Genomic DNA, 19576 nt, shown 5'->3' with positions numbered 1-19576 from the left:
TACCCGGGTGCATCAAAGAACCTAACAAGAAAATGAGATGTATCCTGGACAGACGCTTTTCACTGTTCATTGATCATCTAGCATAGGGTAGTAGAATATTGCAAATGGCAGACAGAGGGATATATACTCTATCATATGACAGTGGGAGCTGCGGGAATGAACCGAGAAAACCACCTTTTCGACCATTATTTTAATATTTTCTTAATTTATTATGATTCCTTTAAAAGAATTTTTCGACTGCTGCTAAAGGATACGACTAAAGGATTCTATAAGAATACGACTAATAAACCTAGATTGAACACTCGGACAGGCTAGTTTTGCAAAATGTTAGACTGGGCTAAGTCAATAACGAGCGGACTGAGAGTGTGAGTTACAGGCTCTGTGATTGTTAATGACCAGGACTGTGATTAATGCGATTAAGGGTTAGGAGATGGGGTCCCAGAGTAGGCTTCAAGATTTTAATGATGACAGGAAGGATTCATTGATCAGTAACGGTTGGCCCTAACTGATAAAATCTAGGCTGATGATATTCGCACGCGCGTGCGAATAGCCGTTTCACAGTGGATTTGACTATTCACACGCGCGTGGTAGCATAGGTTTCTTCCAAGGCCGTTCAAAATGTCAATCGTCATCCACAGAGAAGTCAACACAACCTCACTTTGAAGTTTTAACGAACAAATTTGTTTAAGTTGCGGTTATGTTTGCTTCTGTGGATGACGGTCGGTTGTTTTCGGCCTGTCAAAATTCGTTTTTACCGTACGATGGAAGAAACCTATTTCATATCGAGGTACGTTTGGCCACTGTTTCGATCTGTGAGAAACTTAAATATGTCTTTCGACATGTTGCATTAATATGCAGTTCAAAAATACCATTTCTCATCAGGCCATGGTGACAGTGGCAAAGAAATGACCAAACTACGAGAGGTAGTCATAACTTTATACACGCTATTTTTCAGTGAATCATTAGCTAAATGAAGAAATAAAATTCTTCAAAACGCCTCATCACTAATAAACTTACACTCCACGTGCTGGAGTACTATGTAGCTATAGCCACTACAGAGCAGCGCATACTGCGAAAGAAAAAGCACATCAGAACGATGTGTAAACTCATACACAACAGACCTGTAAACAAGTCAAATGCTCATGCATGAGTAGTTTGATTCTTCTACAGACACGATGTCTGCATTTCACATCGGATTTGACTATTCGCACTCGCGTACACAACGAGTATTGGCTATTCGTACGCGGAAAGGACTGCTTATGGAAAAAACGACTATGATTTTCGCGTACGAATAGTTGGTACTCATAAGATTACAAAAGAGTGCAACCGACAATATAAAACGGCTGTAACTGTAAAACAATTTTGAGATTTTGAGTGTGTTGGAATGGTTAACTAAAAAGATCAAGAGCGAAGTTCTTCTCAAGAAGATATTTGTCGCTTATGTAAATCATGACCCTCCGTTATTTGCGGTTCTTTTTCGCTTTTATTTTCTAAATAAATTCATGAAAAGTTGTAAGAACGTTAAACCTAAAGTATTTACGAAAAGAACGTTTTTATATCCGGATCCGGTGTACATATACAGATCAATTGCTTCCAGAAAGTACATGTCTCCATAAATGATTGCAGTGTCGAAATTTCCGGCATTAAAGTGTACTGTACCATTGGCTAAAATTGCTGGAAGTTTATACGAACTCCTTCCGTCAGCACGATAACTTGGCGAAAACAATGCTTCTAATATGCTCTCGGCTTGTTGGAAATACTTGATTTTGTTTGTTGACCGGTACAGTTTTAACAGTGCATGAGCGGTGATAGCAGCAGCTGACGTGTCTCTCGGTTGATACATATCAGTATACGGACAGTCGAAATCATAGTACGGGACCCAATCCGCTGGTAAATTATCAACAAAATATTCAGCCGCTTTTTCGGCATACTCTAAGAATGATGGATTTTTGGTATGATCATATGTGGTGGCATACCCATGTACAACCCATGCCAATCCTCTGGCCCACGTTGAATCATCTGCGTATCCCTGATAATTGTACTTTCTTCTAACGGCTCCTGTGTTCTCATTATAAGCAACGACATGGAAAACGCCTTGACCATTTTCTCTGAAGTGATTTTCGAAGGTTTTCTCTGAGTGAGAAATGGCCATTTGTGCGTAGGACTGATTTCCTGACAACTCCGTCGCAGTGAACATTAAGTCTAAGTTCATCATATTGTCTGCAATAACTAATAGGTCGCCATCTGCCCCACCATTCCATTCTCCATTATTCCATGATCGGAAGACTCCACACACAGCTGAAATAAGGACTAGAGTTTAAAGTTCCTAGTACAAACATACAACGGCTTTACAACTTACAGTTATACCGCGTCGCCAGCGAATCTGCAGCTTGGATGATTACCTCTTCGAAACTTCTATCTCCGGTTAGCGTCAACGCATATCCGAATGACGACATTATAATGAAACCCACATCATGATTACTCTCGTCAAATTGTCGATGTCTGATGGTCTCCTGTTTGTGCAGTGCTTGCTCCATCCAATATTTATCATTTGTTAATTTGTACAATTTCCACAGCGTACCAGTATAAAAACCAACCGTCCAACTCGAACTGTCTGTACTTTTGTCCCATTCCGAATTGGTAGGGTTTCCAGTATAAATGAATCTATCGTCGTCCTCTAGATTATGGGCCAGTAAGCCGTACTGTCGGATGGCATAGCTCAACGCTTCGTGAACATCAAACGAATTGCATAGAACAATGGAGTTCGCAATCACGAAGAAGAAGAATAATAGTAGACTTAAAGGTTTCATTGTTTGTGCTGTCAACAGCAAACTCCAAAAAATATCTAAATCACTAGTCCACTCAGAGTATAAAATTAATTATTATTAAAATTAATTGCTGTTAACAAGGAGTAATTATTAAGATATTCAATCAACGTCTCACCTACTACTGACACACAATAAGTTCCTATTGGCAGAAAGTAGGTTGGTTATCGAAATATAAGCCTACATATAGCAGGGGAGATAAATGATTATGTTCCGCTCATTTTACGTTTAATTGTACTTATGACCTATTGCCGAAGGAAAATTATTTGTTTTCATATGTGTGGTGTGATTAACCTTATTTTCTCAATCGCCATGAGAAATTGTTGTTTTCATGCTTGCTCCCAAAATTGTCATTTGTTTTACTTTCGGTTCCCTCAGCAAGCATTAAAAACTCAATACGTCACACGAAAATGCTATGTACTTGTGATGTAAATGACTATTTGTTGACCCATGACGTTTCATTTGATGACAGTTCGATGTAGAAAATATACATTTTCCTCCCTCTTGTTTTGACTGGGTAGAAAATATACATTTTTCTTCCCCAAATTGTTGTTGTTTGAATTTTCTATTTTCTTCCATTTGTAAACAAATAACTATTTCACACAAGTAGCTTAGTAAAATTAGTGGTAAAGCAACATAAATTTAATGTCATAAACATTTCATAATGCCAATCATAGTCGGGCACCTAGATAATCAGCGACCGATAAAGACAATTAACACTACGATTAGTATAGGAGCTAGATTAGTAGTTCATTTTTTAAAAGTCATCATCTCTAATCGGTCCAGATTAGGATGTATATTGCATTACCAAATGGCACACGGCTTCTTCAAATGTGATAAGATTATACGTTCATGCAATAATAAAACGAATGTTTTTAACACACATACCAAGAGCCACATCATAGGGGAAACCTCTAACATCTGGCTCAGAAATTACAATTCACCGTGTTATCAATCCACTATTTTGTTTATTCCACTTTGTCCCACATATTCATATCTGTGAGTCATTCATATATGAAATACATTGTAATATGTGGAACAGAATGTACTAATAAAAATGAGAGATTGTTAACACGGACTCACTTTTAGGTGTTCATGACTGGACTGAAAAAAATTAAATTCCAAATATTACATTTGCCTTTCCCACTAAGCACTAGTTGTTGCTTCCCCTCTGCCTATATTACATCTGTGTCTGTGTATCAGTCTATCATCATATCGTAAAATGATAAAATTTCGATTCAAAGGATAGATAGTAACGGTGCTCGTAGTCTGATAGAGTATAATCAATTCAGTTGCTTTTACTAATCACGACAAGCTTTACGCCAATTTTCTGAGTTACTTGAGACATGTTCGTTCACAAATTATGCAAGCAATGATATCAAACAGATGCAATACGATACTAAAATTCACGGTGTTGGGTAACATATCTCAATGTTAACATCCGTTTAAGACATGCTCACAATCAGTTGTTCAAATTAAAGGTTCAGCGCTCTTTTCGTTTGTGGTCACTCAAGATTGGCCTAGCAGATTGACTGTTGCTCAAGATGGTAGTGGAAATTTTACCACCATACAAGCAGCGGTAAATGCTGTTCGTGATTTATCCCAAGTCCAAGTCGAAATTTATGTGAAACCAGGTAACTACCAGGAAAAATTAATCATTCCCTCGTGGAAAACCAAGATATCACTAATTGGCGAAAACAGATCAACGACAATTGTCAGTAATGCCGATTACACTGGAAAACCTCGACCGTTCCCCGATCCAACGGGACAAACGGTATTCAACACATTCACCTCGTACACCGTTCTCGTTCAGGGCGACGACTTCCGTGCGTCGAACTTAACTTTTGAAAATGTTGCCGGTCAGGTTGGTCAAGCTGTCGCACTACATGTGGAAGGGGATCGGGCTGTGTTTCGTGATTGTGCCATTTTGGGAAACCAAGACACTATTTACGCAGCCAGCCAAAATTCAAGGCAATATTATTCGAACTGTTACATTGAGGGTACAACCGATTTTATTTTCGGGGAAGCAACTGCCATTTTCGACAATTGTCTCATCAGAACGTTACGAAATTCCTACATTACCGCCGCTTCCACGAGACCGGAAACAAAATTCGGATTCGTGCTGAGAAATTGTACAATCATTTCAGCGACGGATGTAACATCTGTGTATTTGGGTCGGCCATGGCGACCCCATGCTAAGACAGTATTCTTGAATACAACAATGGGATCGTTTATCAATCCCAGTGGATGGCACAATTGGGGTAGTGAGGCAAATGAAGCGACTGCATTTTATGCGGAATATAACACACAAGGCGTTAACGTTACTTTGAGAGTGCCTTGGAGCCACCAATTGACAGAAAAAGAAGCATTTTTGTACAATGTTGAAAATATATTTGCTATTGACGATAGCTGGGTCCCAGAACATTGCTGACAATAAACTTGTCTTTTTCTCAGACTTTTCTTGAATTTCTTTCGGTACGGAAACTCTTTGATAAAATCTGTAAATCTGACATGGATACCGAAATCTATCTGCTCCTCACTGAAGCTATCCTATTACAGGGACTATTTTTGGAAATTTCCCAAATTTCCAAAAAATTGCCAAAAATTTCCAAAAACAAGAACATCCAAAAACCGAATTTTTCCATCATTTCGAACTGTTTTACCAACTCAGCCTTGCGTTTTAATTATTATTTTAATTATTTTGTTTGATTCTTGACACTATCAGCTTTCAAATGAAGTCGAGCATGATTAATTAATAAGATGAGAGCGTCAATAATCAAACAAAATTATTGAGAGCCGGCTAAGACACAAGGCTGAGCTCAGGAGATGCCAAAACAGTTCGAAATGATGGAAAAATTCGGTTTTTGAACGTCCGCAGTTTTTGGAAATTTCCAAAAATAGGCCCTGATCCTGTATTTACCTTTTACAAACGCAGCATACTTATGCTTGATTTCCTCTTACGCCGTTTACGCTCCGTTTACTCTTGAAACAATAAAAAAGAGGCGTGGTTAAGCTAAACGAAGTGTAAACGGCTTAAGAGGAAATCAAGCATTACACTTTATCGCAACAAAACCATTAAATCCGTTACTTCCTTTGTGTATGTATATCCACCATATTTTGCATGTGCACGTAAGGTACACGAGTGAACGAGTACGTGGAATCACATTTATATAACACGTCGAAGAAAGGTCAGTTCTTAGGAGCTTGATTTTATAATGCTTGCACGATACAACGAAGGTGTTACTTATAAGGACCTCTCGAAACAATGTTTATAGATGAATTGCGAAGGACCCTCAAACACACCTTGTATAAAAGGCTAGTCATCTGTTATCGACACTGATGACAAATACAGGCGATGAGCCCTGGATAGTTCTTATAGAGAATGTTTGATATAAACGTTGAAGTGACAGATTTTGTATTAAACACCACCTCCTAGTTTATATAAAACATTCTCTATAAGAACTTGCCAGGCCTCATCGCCTATATCTGCCGTCAGTGTCGATAACAGATGACTAGCCCTTTAAACAAGGTCTTTCGTATTCGAGAATGAGCTTGACATATGAAGTTAAAGTTGAAAGTCGGAATAGCTCTGAAAAAAGCAACTTATATGCCAAATATTTCGATCTCAAATCGAGATCATCATCAGTGGCTGTAACAATAATTCAACCATGATACAAAAAGACAAAAACAGCAAAATAGTTATTTACGCATTTTTTTGGACGGTATATTTCAGGCAATTTCGCGAGTTGTAGCCAGAACGAAGTGAGGGCGACAAGCGAAAGTGCCTAAATAAAAGGTGACACTTTTTGAATCGGACACACCATTTTCGTTTCCGAACGTTTATGGTGCTATCGATAGGGAATTTCAAGGTGATCATTTCGTAGAAGTTTTTTTTTTAAACGAACTCTCCGCCTCGGGGCGACTCTAAGAAAATTTGAAAATTTCAAAATCAGGACCTTTTCAGAAAATTTTACCCCAGAATTAAACGACATAATCGATTTGGATCTAATGGTAGTTTGTAGAGAATTGACGGACGTTTATAATAAAAGTATCGTCGGGTCGAAAGGTTGTAGCTGTGAGTCAGCATGAGGCATCAAAGTCCAATTTTATTGTTTTGTCATTGAGCACCCTAACCGATTTTTCATTTTTATTGGCTTAAAATGAAGGCAGGCACATCCCATTTATCAAAAAATTGGGAGGAATTTTTTTAATTTTTTCAAAAGATCTTAAAACACTTTCTTTTTGGTACCCAGATTTCTGAGATTTTTTAATGGAAATGTATGGAAATTTCGACTAAAAATGAAATTAATTGCTGTGTACTGGTTGACTCTGGTCTACCGAACAGTTATATGCACTAACAAGAAATTTAACATTTTTACTTTGTGAATGTGGACAGCTTTCACTGGTTTTTTTCACCATCGGGAAGCTTTCTGGTCATGTCTAGCTCATACACTGCTGGGTATAGCTTCAGTTGCTACTATATCTCACAACCTGACACCGCATCTTTCCAAAAATACCAAAATTGCCCTATTCGCTATCTGGCTTGTATTCTTTACGATGTCAAAATGTGGGTAACTCGACTTACTCGAAAGATTTTTGAGGCAGTTTTTTATTTCCAATTTTAACCGAAATAAAGTTACAAATTATGTCTTATAAGATGTTTGTAGACTCATTTAATGAAGTTCACATGCAAGGTGAATCATTCTGATATTTCTTAACACTTTCCATTTGGTGACCAGAAGTACTCAATGATATGTACGTCTATGGACCTGAACTTTATCAAGAAATTCGCCAGCCAAAGTGAGTTCTTCTTTTCATACTGATTTTAAACGTTCGAAAAGACCTTTGACATACAGTATCGCCACAATGGGTTTCTTTTCAACTGGATTCACTTTAGTAGAGTTTCTAAGTGCTACGACGTTCACCACTTTTGGTTTATCGTTTTTTTTCTCGAATTTATGTTCTAAGAAAATACAATTTCGTTTGTTGTTGATTTACCGATCATTGCGTGACTACCGATGTTCTATGTAAGCTGAGCTTTTAGTCAGTGTTCTTGATATGTTTCTAATGTAAATTATCATTTAGTTTTAGAATTTGATGTTTATTTTGACGCTCGAGAAAGTTTTTTTTTCTCGAAGAGTTTGCTTTTTGGAGTCACAGTGAGGTGATAATTTATATTTTTTTTGCTGTTGTTGTCTTTTTGTATCACGACTGAATTATCGTTACAGCCACTGATTTGATCTCGATTTGAGATCGAAATATTTGGCAAATAAATAAATTTTTTCCGAGCTAGTCCGACTTTCAACTTTTAATTTTATTATAAGATATTTGAATGTTCAGATTCTGATTTCTTCTTAATTCGTGTCTAAAAACATTGTTACGAGAGGTCCTTATAAGTAACACCTTCATTGTATCGTGCAAGCTCCTAAGAACTGACCTTTCTCCGACACAAGTGTTACATAAATGTGATTCCATGTACTCGTTTACTCGTGTACCTTACGTGCACATGCAAAATATGCTGGATATAAATACAAACTCCCCGGTAGTATGAAATGCGCATGTTTGATGTGAATGCAGAGTGAGTGTATTTGTTTAGTTGTTTAACTCTGTTACGAACATTTCTCGCTCAAGCTCTCTGGTATTATATATCCTTATGTTTCATAATGTTGAAATGTTGAAGGATTGTGCGCTTTTGTCACAAGTCGATCGGATAGTTTCGTGGCGCGCCAATGTTCACATAAACACCGTTCGCGTTTTATTGGTTTTTCCCTAAACATATTTTGTGGTTGTGGTCGCACACACGAGCTTTTTACCCCCATTTATGTGTTTGAACTGTGTTTTTATATTAACAAATAAAATTTAATTCTGTGTAACTGGATAAATAATTAATTTAAGAAAATTTGTGTGTGACCGATGTCGGAACAAATCAAAACTATTTTTGTAGAACACATTTTCCCAGTTGAAATTTTCTAAGACATTTTGGATCAAAATTTTCTTCAGCTTATCGGTTTGTGAATATAGTAATAAACGTGAAATGCACCGAAACTGACAATGAAACAGAATATTCGAAGTAAATTTTGTCGTCGAACGGGGAAACTGTAATCAATTTCGTTAATCTGATTCCGAAGATTCGATTCTATGGTTTTTCAGATAGAAAATTCAACTGCAAAAATGAAAAACTCTTTTAATGGGTGCACTCTCAGAAGTGCGGTGATATCTCCTCCCTGAAATTTAATAAAAAAAAGAAAAATTTGTGTGATAAAGTCGATAAGACAATTTTGGTGTAAGTTTAAATTTATCGAAATTACTCTCGTCGACTAAATTAATTAACCGAAAGCAATAATCGAATGATCGTTGTGCAATCGCGTTCAATATATTAGCATCAAGTCAAGGGATTATAAGTGGATTAAGGATATTACACATTTTGAAAATTCATAAAGACAAAACGCCACTAAACTTCTAAATACATTCGAGCGCATACACTCATACATACACCTAGGCAGTAATATCAATTAGTCTGAAATCAGAGGTTATTACTCGTCAATCAAAATGATTAAGTTAAGGTTTTGTTTATTTCTCCAAGGTGAAATAAATATTTGAACAAGTGGAACACACCACTGTGATTTGGTGAAATATTCAGCGATTGTTCATGCGGCTATATCACAGAACGGTAAGAAATGGGTTATTTTATTGGATAAATTGGGAATTGTGAGTTAGCTGGGCATGTTTATGCACATCGCGACGTGGTGGGTACGTGATGCCTACGAAACAATTCTACTTTAAACCAGTAATTAAACTGACACTTGAAAGTATTCCGCTTCAACGATTTAGATTAAGAATTACGACCGATTAAGGCACGTTAGAAGTTACTCAAATGATTAATTCGATTTCTCATTATCTTTTTTTTAAATTGAGGTGTAGGATCGTTGAACCCGCAATTTTTTCATTTTCTTTCTTTTCTACATTTCAATTATTTCTCTCAAGTTTTCTGAGTGATTCCTTTGCAAGGGGACTTCGAAAAATCGGACTCATTTTTCTTTGGGATGGTCAATATAATTCCTAAAGATATATTGGAGAACCATAATTTTATTTAGCACTTCATCCTTGTTGGATCAAAATTACCGAATTTGGCAATTTAGTACCCGACCTTAGCTTTCCAATGAACCCATAGTCATACATGTCACTCACTTCTAGCGACAACGATATCCATGCGGGAATGTAATTTTTCGACTATTAACTCGAGAAGATTTTCATAGATGAAATTTTTTAGAAAATCCTTCAAAATTTTACGACAAAAAATACTCAAATTCATAGAAAATCCTTTAAAACGCTCAAAAAAATCAAATAAAATGAAATTAAAAAAAAAAAAAATCAAAATCCAACCAGAATCGGTAAAACACCCCTAAAAAATCCTTGGAAAACGATCAGAAAATCCTCAGAGGATTTTTTTTTTTGAAAATCATTTGTCAACCAAATTTACAAATATATGCCAATTGGGTCTGCCTATTGAGGGAAAAAAATTGAGAGTGGTTTCGTTTGCAGCCATTCAAGGCCTCTTCAGGAATGTATCAAACAACCCGAAGAAGAATAAGTTTGCTTTTCACAATCACAAGAAAACCATCTCTTTGATTGTAAGAATCTTTAAAAGTCTTGTGAGAGGATCAAACGATGTGGTCAGTCCTCAAGTGGATCAGAGAAAATAAGGTAGATTACGTTAATTTTCAGAGATTCAGTCATTCGGGGACCGTAACTCTAGTTTTTTGGACAAACCTTCCACCTGTCATACTCCTCCGTCCTGGCAATTGCTTCTCCAAAAGACCAAATAACAGTGGTCTCTATAAAACTGTTAGAGAACAGACAATTTCAATCCAATTAGATGAGAACATGTCTGATTTAGTTTTAAATGATTTATTCCACATCCTTTACCACATGAAAACTACATTACGACACGTATCTATGTGTACTGTTGTATGTATATATATGTACACTGTACAGTAACTTCGATATCGTATGTGGAATGAATGACATGGATTAGATTGAAGTTGTCGGTTCGTTTAATTCTTTCCTTGCAGGGACCTCGTATTTTTAAATTAATTTTCTATTGACTTAGACAAAGTATTTAATGTGAATCTGGATTCGCATTTTAAATAATCTGCGGATAGACAATATTCAATTTGAAATGCACATGCGGGAGTCGAGGGTAGAATGGTCGCTACAATTTATTTTCGCTCGTTTCAGATTGTAAATAAAAGATAATCGATATGGTTAACGAATACATGGGGACGAGTTCTTTTATGCAACAGCTTCGGGCCACATTGATTCGGAATGTACGCCTAAAGTTACGAGATTCCAGGAAAACAATAGCGGTCAGTAAACCAATCGATGTGCAAAGCTTCGTGATAAATTAACTTTGTGCTTTGTTATTCCACCCTCTCCAGGAGGTTTTTCTACCTTTGTACACGTTAGGCACCCTAATAGTACTGAAGATTCTCATACCAAATCCAAATTTTCCTGCCATAACGACCCCTCAGGAAGCTAGACTTTTCGAACATTTTAAACTAGACGCAAATCATACAATCGCAGTTCTTCCACATTGGAACTCATCAACAACAAAGGTATTGTCTTTCCTGCTATGAACGCTGTTCATTGATTAAATTCCCTAACCAACAATTTCAGCCGTTCTTGGACTCTGTGAATGATTTGTGGCTGAACATGTCGTATGGACCAGGTCTGCATGAGATCAATTGGATGTTTTACGAAACGCAGGAAGATCTGCTGGGAGCGTATTGGCGTGATCCGAATGCGATGCCAATGGCGGTCATATTTCACAGTGATGATCCGTACAATGGTCCTCTGAAATACGAAATACGTACCAATCCATCATTCGTTGGTACACCACCCACAACGGAGCTTTTCTCATCACTGGCTGTGTGCAGACAAACTGAAAGTTCTTGGACATCAGTGTTTCCGATAGAAGCCGGGAAATCGTGTCCTTGCAATCAATATTACTATTCAGGATTCATAGCCCTACAAACGCTTTTGGATTACACAAAGATTCGGGTTAGTCTTACAGATGAACTTCATCATTAGAATCGAGTGGTCTGAACCAAATTATGTTTTCTCTTGCAGATAGCGTCAGCTAATTTAAAGTTACAGGTACCAATGATCACACTGGAAATGTTTCCCAAAGAAGCGTACACTGGCAACTGGATGGTAGCTTTTCGTGTCGTTATTCCCATTTACATGGTGATGGCTCTGTCGCAATTCATAACATATTTGTTGATTCTGATAGTAGGAGAAAAGGAAAATCATATCAAAGAAGGCCTAAAGATAATGGGTCTACGGGACTCGGTGTTTTGGCTAGCCTGGTTCATCATTTATGGCGTTTTTGTGTTCTTTCTCACTGGCGTATCCGTTGTGCTTCTATTTTCACTCGGTGTTTTCCAATACACAAATTACTTGCCCGTTTTTGTACTGATATTGCTCTACAGCTTCTCCGTCATACTCATAGGATTTATGATAACGCCGTTTTTCGACAACTCAAGGGTAAGTGACTCTAGTTCGTTACATTTCTGGACGGGAAAAACTTAATTTTAAACCTATCGCAGACGGCTGGGATACTAGGAAATTTTGCTGTAAATATTATGTCCCTCCTGTACTTCATCCAAGTATTTTTGGATGATTCGGACACTTCAGCAACTTTATGGATTGTATCCTTGATATCGCCAACTGGATTCGCATTGGCAATGGATAAAATCCTCGTACTTGACATATCCGGGCAAGGAGTCACTCTCGACAATTTATGGTCTGGTCCAGGCATTCCATTAGGTGGTTCCATTTTTATGATGGCAATCGATATTTTACTCTATGCAGGACTCGCATACTATTTCGATTCGGTCATACCCAGTGAGTCAATTTTCACAATCGAATTGGATGGTTTGCTAATTTGAATTTTTACCAGGCGACTACGGAACGAAACGTTCGCCGTTGTTTTGTTTCAGTCGGAAATTTTGGTGCAACAATAAAATACCGAAAGTTCCACTGCTAAATGGTGAATCGGCCTCGTCATTCAATAATATTGACGAGCATACGAGAGATGTAGAACCGGTGTCTAGGTAACTGAAACGGATTTCATCTGCGATAAAAGCTCTACAGAAATAGTTGTATCATTTTAGGGAAATGCGGGGCAAAGAAGCTATCAGAATAGTGGATCTGTACAAAAGTTTCAATTCCTGCCGGAAGCCCCAAGTTAAGGCTGTAAATGGCATCAATTTGACGATATACGAAGGACAAATAACCGCGATTCTGGGACACAACGGGGCTGGCAAGTCCACACTCTTCAACATTTTGACCGGTTTGACATCACCGTCATCGGGGACAGCCTACGTTTTCGGATATGATATAAGGTACGAATTTTGGTCGAAAGTTGGTCAACTTCCTCTTCCTTAACTTTTATATTCATTTCCATAGAGATCCGAACGACATGACAATGATTCGCCGGATGACGGGTGTATGTCCGCAACATGATATTTTATTCGATCAGTTGACTGCCAAGGAACATCTTTACTTCTTCGCGGCAGTTCGTGTAAGTTGAAAGAAAGGCATTTTCAATATCTGAAACCCCTGACGCTTGTCCCCTTCTGTATCATGTTCAATTTGTCTAGGGGATACCAAAATCCGAAATCCGAGATGAAGTACACAAGACGCTAAGAGACATTGATCTTCAAGACACAGCCAATTTGAGAGTGAAAAATTTGAGCGGCGGTCAAAAAAGGAAATTGTCCGTTGGCATTGCTATCATAGGTGACCCAAAGGTACCAATAACGAATTTCTTACGACTTTGCAGGTTTCTTCTAAATTCCTTCCTTCTCCAGATAATCATTTTAGACGAACCCACAGCTGGAGTGGACCCATACTCCAGGCGGCATATGTGGTCAATACTGCAAAATAGGAAGCACGGCAAAGTCATTTTACTGACTACACACTTCATGGACGAAGGTATGTTACTTCATTCAACGGAAATTCAGAGCATCTCCGAACTTTATTAACTTCAAAACTTACCACAGCTGACATACTGGCGGATCGGAAAGCTGTTGTCTCAAGAGGTCGTTTGCGTTGCTGTGGCTCATCGTTATTTCTAAAGAATAAGTTTGGCATTGGCTACCATTTGACACTGGTGCTAGACACAAATGCTCGCGAAACGGGCATTACAAAACTGGTGAACCAGCATGTACCGAAGGCCGAACGGGCTCGTCGTCATGGCCGTGAGCTGAGCTATATATTGCCTCACGATGCGGTGGATTTTTTCGCTCCATTATTCTCTGACATTGAGTCAGAGATCGTGACCAAGACCCAACGACTGGGCATATGCAGTTATGGTGTTTCTATGACGACATTGGAAGAAGTGTTTCTGCACCTGGAAACACAGCGCGAGGAAGAAGATGTGCCCGGAAACATGGAGAATTTGAGTAAGAAGATGGTACGGAATCGAGCTTTAAGTAGAAGTTTGTCACTACAGGGACGTAGCAATAGCTATGAATCACTACAGAACGAAATAAATCACTTGACCGATACGAATGGCAAAGGAACCATTCGTTCGTTGCCTGATGAAAGAACAAATCAAATGTTCCCGTCAATAGTGACTGGAGACAAGGGAATTATCGAATCAGTTATACCAGTCAAAGAAAGTGTAGCAATACAACCGAGTAAATCCAGTTGGATGGAATTGAACGACGTGAAATTGATACCGTCTGTACCTAGAACTCTGTTTGCTCTGCTAAAACTTCGAGTTATCATACTGCTGCGAGATCTGCAGCGCTTGTATTTGATGATAATTTTACCGCTAGCTTTTACCGCACTCGGTTTGTACCTAAACTCCATTCAGGTGATTTTACCAGCCATGAGGTCGATCGTACTGGACAATAACACTTACGACCAAGAAAACGGTCGGATCGCAATACACGATAGTACGGTCAACGAAAATGGTGACTTTGAGTACATGGTTCAGATGCTGAACAGATCGACAGATGTATCCGAAGAGTATGACGGAAATTTTTCCAATTTGCTCGACATAGCTCCACACATGGGCGCATTCGACGTGAAAATGTTGTCCTCGTCAAATGTGTCCGTAATTGCCTTGTACAACGACACCACACAGCATAGTCTACCGATTGTTTTAAATTTGTTCAGCAACGCCCTTTATCGCATGATGACTGGCGATGACTTTCAGCCGATCGAAATCCGAGCACATCCGTTCCGGCAGACCACTCAGCCGCAGGAATTCAATTTGGGAACATTTTCGTCTGCTCTGTTCATTGGAATGATTTTCGTGTTGATTCCGGTCAGTTTGGCTGTGGATATGGTCTATGACAGAGAGATGAAAGCGAAAAATCAGCTGAGAGTCAATGGTCTTAGAGCTAGCATGTACTTTTCGGCATATTTCATCGTGTTGTCGGGACTAATGATCATAATATGTGCAGCACTGCTGGGAATGGTCTTCATATTCGACATTCCATCGTTTAGACAGGTAAGAGATTCGGTGGACATTCACGTTCGTTTGATTTGACGAAATTAATTTTTTGTACAGCCTCCAGCCCTGTTCACATTAGGCATGCTAGTATTCTTATACTGCCCAGCGGCTATACTTTGCTCAACATGTTCGTCGTACTTCTTTGATCGGACCGACTCGGCACAGAGCTTTTTACCCAACATTCTGACGTTCATTGGACTTATTCCGTTTATCTTAGTGTCATTTTTGGATATGTTGGGAATAGGTAACTCCACCCTTTCGATCGTGTATTCTCATTCCGGACCGAAGATAATTTCCTTTCTTTCCACTCAAATCAGAAGTACAAGCTGCCATCGCATTGCACTACGTTTTTTCGTTGCTGAATCCCATGTACATTCCGTATGCAGCGGTCTATTTCGTTGATCGAGTCTATGTGGCTTGTCGACTGAGCAGTGCCTGTGCTGAATTATCGTTGGCAGACTATATGACCGAAGAAGTAATTGTCATGGGAATAGGAGCCATTCTACATGTGCCAATTTGGGCTTTGTGTTTGCGTATCGTAGATATTAGTAAGACTGGCGGCAAGGTTCGTGACGCATTTCGCAGCAAAAAGGTTTGAGTCCCGTTTTTTGAAACGTAATCCCAATGGGTAAATCGATAAATGGAGAAATTTCGTTGTTGTAGAAGTTGGAGTGTGATGACAATAGTTCAGTCGATGATGTCATTCCCGGCGAATATGAAGACAATGATGTTCGCAACGAAAGAGCTCGTATAAATCGTTTGTGTACCGAACAACAGCACAACGCTGCTACCGTACAGCCCGTAGTCATTGTGCGCAACCTTCGGAAAGAATATCGTCCCAAGACCAATTGTTGCGTATCGAATTGTTGCTGTTGTCTTCAAGATGAATCGCCGAAGCGAACGAAAGTGGCTGTAAGATGTTTATCGATTGGGGTTGATGCTGGTGAAGTGCTGGGATTGTTAGGTTTGCTTAGACGCATTTCTTACATCTAAAAATTGTCAATCATTTTCATCAAAACTTAAGGTCACAACGGTGCCGGTAAAACAACAACAATGCGCATCATGACTGGTGAAACAGCTCCGAGTCGTGGACAAGTTAAAATTGGCGGTCACAATATTACAATCAATCAAGACGAAGCATTCAGAACGTTAGGCTACTGTCCGCAGCACGATGCTCTGTGGAAGAATATTACAGTCCGGGAGCATTTAGAAGTGTATGCAGCTAGATTAGATGGGAGGGTGTAAGCCCAGCACCTAAGCCTCAGATGGGCCTGTTGTGCTATTGTACAAGTCTCTTGATCATATGGACTGTGATTTTACATCATATCTCTCCCGACTTAGATTGTTCACAAATCGACCGTGTGTTAACGTCCCATACGTTGTGAATTCTCCAAGCCGTGGGTGGTATGCGAATACCACAACCATCACTAATTGACCTGTACATTTTCCCAAAGATGGCGCTATCAACATTGTCATGTTGTAGCTCTTTCTACTATTGACATTATGTCGATATGGTTTCTTTTATGGAGAAAGCGAATGTTGGGTTTTTTGATATTTCCGACTTTGTTACGGTCACGGCTATTAGTTTTAGGTAATAGCAAGTGTCTAATCACCATAGGCCATGAGTTGCCTCTTCGTATAAATCGCCATGCCACCATGTGACTGAACTCGTTCTGGCGTTGCAGGTTGTAGCGTTTGAATGATTCGTATTTCGTCATATCCCTTGACATCCATACAACGTATCAATCAATAGATCTGTTAAACCTCGCGGTCATTTTGGAGTACAAGATAGTTTCTGTATCTTGGGATTGTACCACAGCAAATTTGTAAAAATTTGCTATGTGGTTTTGGGGTGTCAAATGAGAACCCGAGGCGTTTGTACCTTACCTGCACTAAAATTGACTGCCAGATGCCATACGGCAATGTGTCATTTTCGTACATTAATCGAGCACGTAATTTAGCATTAGCTTCTGGTAGAGTCGATTGTTAATCCGTACACCGACGCCACGAAGCACATGTTAAATAACAAAGGAAATAACACAATTGTTGATATCGCACAATGAGGCGAGAGAAAATGACCTACGAGAACAACACTTTGACTTCGTTAATAAAACCTTTAAAATAATTTCACCATTTAACCATTACAGCAAAATAAAAAAAAAAAAAAAAAAAAAAAAAAAAAAAAAAAAAAAAAAAAAAAAAAAAAAAAAAAAAAAAAAAAAAAAAAAAAAAAAAATGCAGCTATTCGTGGTGTGACGCGGAAGGATCTGCCGCGTGTCATCAACACCTATTTACACGGACTGCACATCGCTGAACATGCAAATAAGCAGACCCAGCACTGTTCCGGTGGTACACGAAGAAAATTAAGTTACGCAATGGCAATGGTCGGATCGCCGAAAGTCGTGCTGCTTGACGAGTAATTTCAGTTGATTTACAGTGTTTCAGTAGCGTGTTGCATTAAATCGTTTCTTAACAGGCCCAGCACAGGAATGGATCCCAAATCCAAACGGTTCCTATGGGATACGATACTCGCTAGTTTTCAGGGGTCACGTGGAGCTATTTTAACTACACATTCGATGGAAGAGGCAGATGCACTGTGTTCAAGAGTTGGTATTATGGTTAAAGGAGAACTCAGGTAAATATTATTCTAAAGACACCGTTTGATGCTTTGCTCTCAACATTGGAAAACATCTCCGCTTTCAGGTGCCTTGGTTCAACGCAGCACTTAAAGAACCTTTATGGGGCCGGCTATACGTTAGAAGTTAAATTAAAGCACATCGAATACCTACAAACGGAAACATCAATCACCAGCGTCAACGGCATCGACATCCAGCCGACATCGTTTGACAATACCACAGAGCAAGAGGAACGAACCGGATTGTTGCGTGCATTCGTTTCGGATATGTTTCCGGACGCCTGTTTGGAGGAGAGCTTTGCCGATCGTTTAGTGTATTCAGTGCCGCAGAATGCTGTGAGTTCTCTGGCACAATGTTTTTCCAAATTGGAAAGAGGTGAGACCGGAAACAATGGTGAATTGAGTCAGTTTTGATTGAGGTGGAATTTTTATTTTCAGCAAAAACGGAGCTGGACATCGAGGAATATTCATTTAGTCAAACAACATTAGAGCAAGTATTTCTTAAGTTTGCCCATTACGATGAGGACGCGTTGGACGATGTGTAGAGAATGATGTTCTTGTAAGTGATTTGTTGAATGATCATTTTGTGGAAGAATTTTTAATTTGGTTTTAAACAGTGAGAAAGTGGAAAGAATCTTTTTCGTTGAAATATTTTGAATCATAGGACTTGCATCACGTTCCTCTATCAAGAGGAATCATTTTTCTTTCTATAACTTTGCTAGCCAAGAACATCTCAAACGATTTGATAGTGAAATAAAACAAACAAAAATAAAATAAAATATTTTAATCCACTATAGAGTACAAGTATCTTAAATAAATTAAAATTAAATTTAAAATGCAAATAATTAAATTAAATTAAATTTATATAAAAAACAAAAACAAAATGTGAAACCAAAAGAGAAACGAAATGCGAACGGGAGAGATCTAGTGAAATTTTTAAATTAATTTCGGTTTTTCTTTATCCTCAAGACGTCGATTGAAAATAAATATAACATTTCGTTCGGTCAGCTGAATTATTAGCAAGCCTTTTTAAATAAAAACAATTTTACTATATCAATCCTCATATCTCAATTTGAAATATACAAATAAAATCTGCTGATCACTAAAAAAACGAAAACACAGGCTCGATAGTCGTGATTTTATTTTTTAAATTAAATTAAATTAAATTCAAACAAATTAGAGAGAATATCATAAGAGTTAATCGTCGTGTGTGATGAAAAATGGAGATACTTTACCATATTCATTCCTTGATTGAGAAGAAAACTGCAATGAGTTTAATTCGGCGGTGTATTAAATGAAAAATGACGAAAGTCAAGTGAATTTTCGTTCAACGTTTGTCCAATTATTACTAGCCAGGTGTTGTGCACAAATGGTGACATAGTACGTTGGATTGGTCTCGGTGCCCACATCTGTTGGCCCCAAAGATGTCTGTGGTTCCACTGCAGCCGTTTCACAGGTGCAGTAGGTATCTAGGGTGCCGTGAGTTCAAATCACCACTACATAAGTCTCTCTACTATCGTTAATCAAATATCGAGGGTATGAGTAATTTTTGTATTTCGTCGATATTGTACTAAATAACGATGAGTA

The 19576-nt window shown here is 38.4% G+C and overlaps 3 protein-coding genes across 4 annotated transcripts; 2 read left to right on the top strand and 1 right to left on the bottom strand.

Moving 5' to 3' along the window:
* Positions 1-1470: 1470 nt before the first annotated feature.
* On the bottom strand, positions 1471-2941 carry LOC119079510 (unsaturated glucuronyl hydrolase-like). Its single transcript, XM_037187465.1, has 2 exons — positions 2360-2941; positions 1471-2298 (listed from the first exon to the last, which is right to left on the bottom strand). The coding sequence occupies exons 1-2, from the start codon at positions 2808-2810 to the stop codon at positions 1484-1486; spliced, it is 1266 nt and encodes a 421-aa protein (XP_037043360.1). The 5' UTR covers positions 2811-2941; the 3' UTR covers positions 1471-1483.
* A 1148-nt stretch (positions 2942-4089) lies between these two features.
* LOC119079522 (pectinesterase 31-like) lies at positions 4090-5292 on the top strand. The gene is made up of 2 exons (XM_037187488.1): positions 4090-4243; positions 4307-5292. The coding sequence occupies exons 1-2, from the start codon at positions 4189-4191 to the stop codon at positions 5254-5256; spliced, it is 1005 nt and encodes a 334-aa protein (XP_037043383.1). The 5' UTR covers positions 4090-4188; the 3' UTR covers positions 5257-5292.
* Positions 5293-8585: 3293 nt separating this feature from the next.
* LOC119079456 (ATP-binding cassette sub-family A member 9-like) lies at positions 8586-18761 on the top strand. 2 transcript variants are annotated; one of them, XM_037187374.1, is made up of 21 exons: positions 8586-9108; positions 9409-9495; positions 11064-11191; positions 11264-11440; positions 11502-11885; positions 11955-12371; positions 12434-12731; positions 12787-12940; positions 13001-13231; positions 13296-13410; positions 13490-13639; positions 13700-13823; positions 13892-15351; positions 15412-15598; positions 15672-15946; positions 16018-16318; positions 16379-16570; positions 17590-17770; positions 17831-17989; positions 18058-18365; positions 18428-18761. In XM_037187374.1, the coding sequence occupies exons 3-21, from the start codon at positions 11087-11089 to the stop codon at positions 18532-18534; spliced, it is 5325 nt and encodes a 1774-aa protein (XP_037043269.1). In that variant the 5' UTR covers positions 8586-9108; positions 9409-9495; positions 11064-11086; the 3' UTR covers positions 18535-18761. The 2 variants fall into 2 exon arrangements, with proteins under 2 accessions (XP_037043269.1, XP_037043268.1); XM_037187373.1 differs by having other exon boundaries at positions 8586-9495.
* The last annotated feature ends 815 nt before the right edge of the window (positions 18762-19576 follow it).

Source organism: Bradysia coprophila, unplaced genomic scaffold (assembly GCF_014529535.1).
Source record: "Bradysia coprophila strain Holo2 unplaced genomic scaffold, BU_Bcop_v1 contig_324, whole genome shotgun sequence".
In the NCBI taxonomy this organism is placed as follows: Eukaryota; Metazoa; Arthropoda; class Insecta; order Diptera; family Sciaridae; genus Bradysia; species Bradysia coprophila.
Note: the sequence above shows the minus strand (reverse complement) of the source record. Positions and strands in the feature narration are given on the sequence as shown.

Coding starts and splice junctions, on each gene's coding strand:
- LOC119079510 (XM_037187465.1), bottom strand. CDS start 2,810: ATGAAACCTTTAAGTCTACTATTATTCTTCTTCTTCGTGATTGCGAAC. Junction 2,299..2,359: donor GCTGGCGACGCGGTATAACT/GTAAGTTGTAAA, acceptor TCCTTATTTCAG/CTGTGTGTGGAGTCTTCCGA.
- LOC119079522 (XM_037187488.1), top strand. CDS start 4,189: ATGCAAGCAATGATATCAAACAGATGCAATACGATACTAAAATTCACG. Junction 4,244..4,306: donor ACTAAAATTCACGGTGTTGG/GTAACATATCTC, acceptor TTCAAATTAAAG/GTTCAGCGCTCTTTTCGTTT.
- LOC119079456 (XM_037187374.1), top strand. CDS start 11,087: ATGGTTAACGAATACATGGGGACGAGTTCTTTTATGCAACAGCTTCGG. Junction 12,372..12,433: donor CGTTTTTCGACAACTCAAGG/GTAAGTGACTCT, acceptor AACCTATCGCAG/ACGGCTGGGATACTAGGAAA. Junction 16,319..16,378: donor TGAAGTGCTGGGATTGTTAG/GTTTGCTTAGAC, acceptor TCAAAACTTAAG/GTCACAACGGTGCCGGTAAA.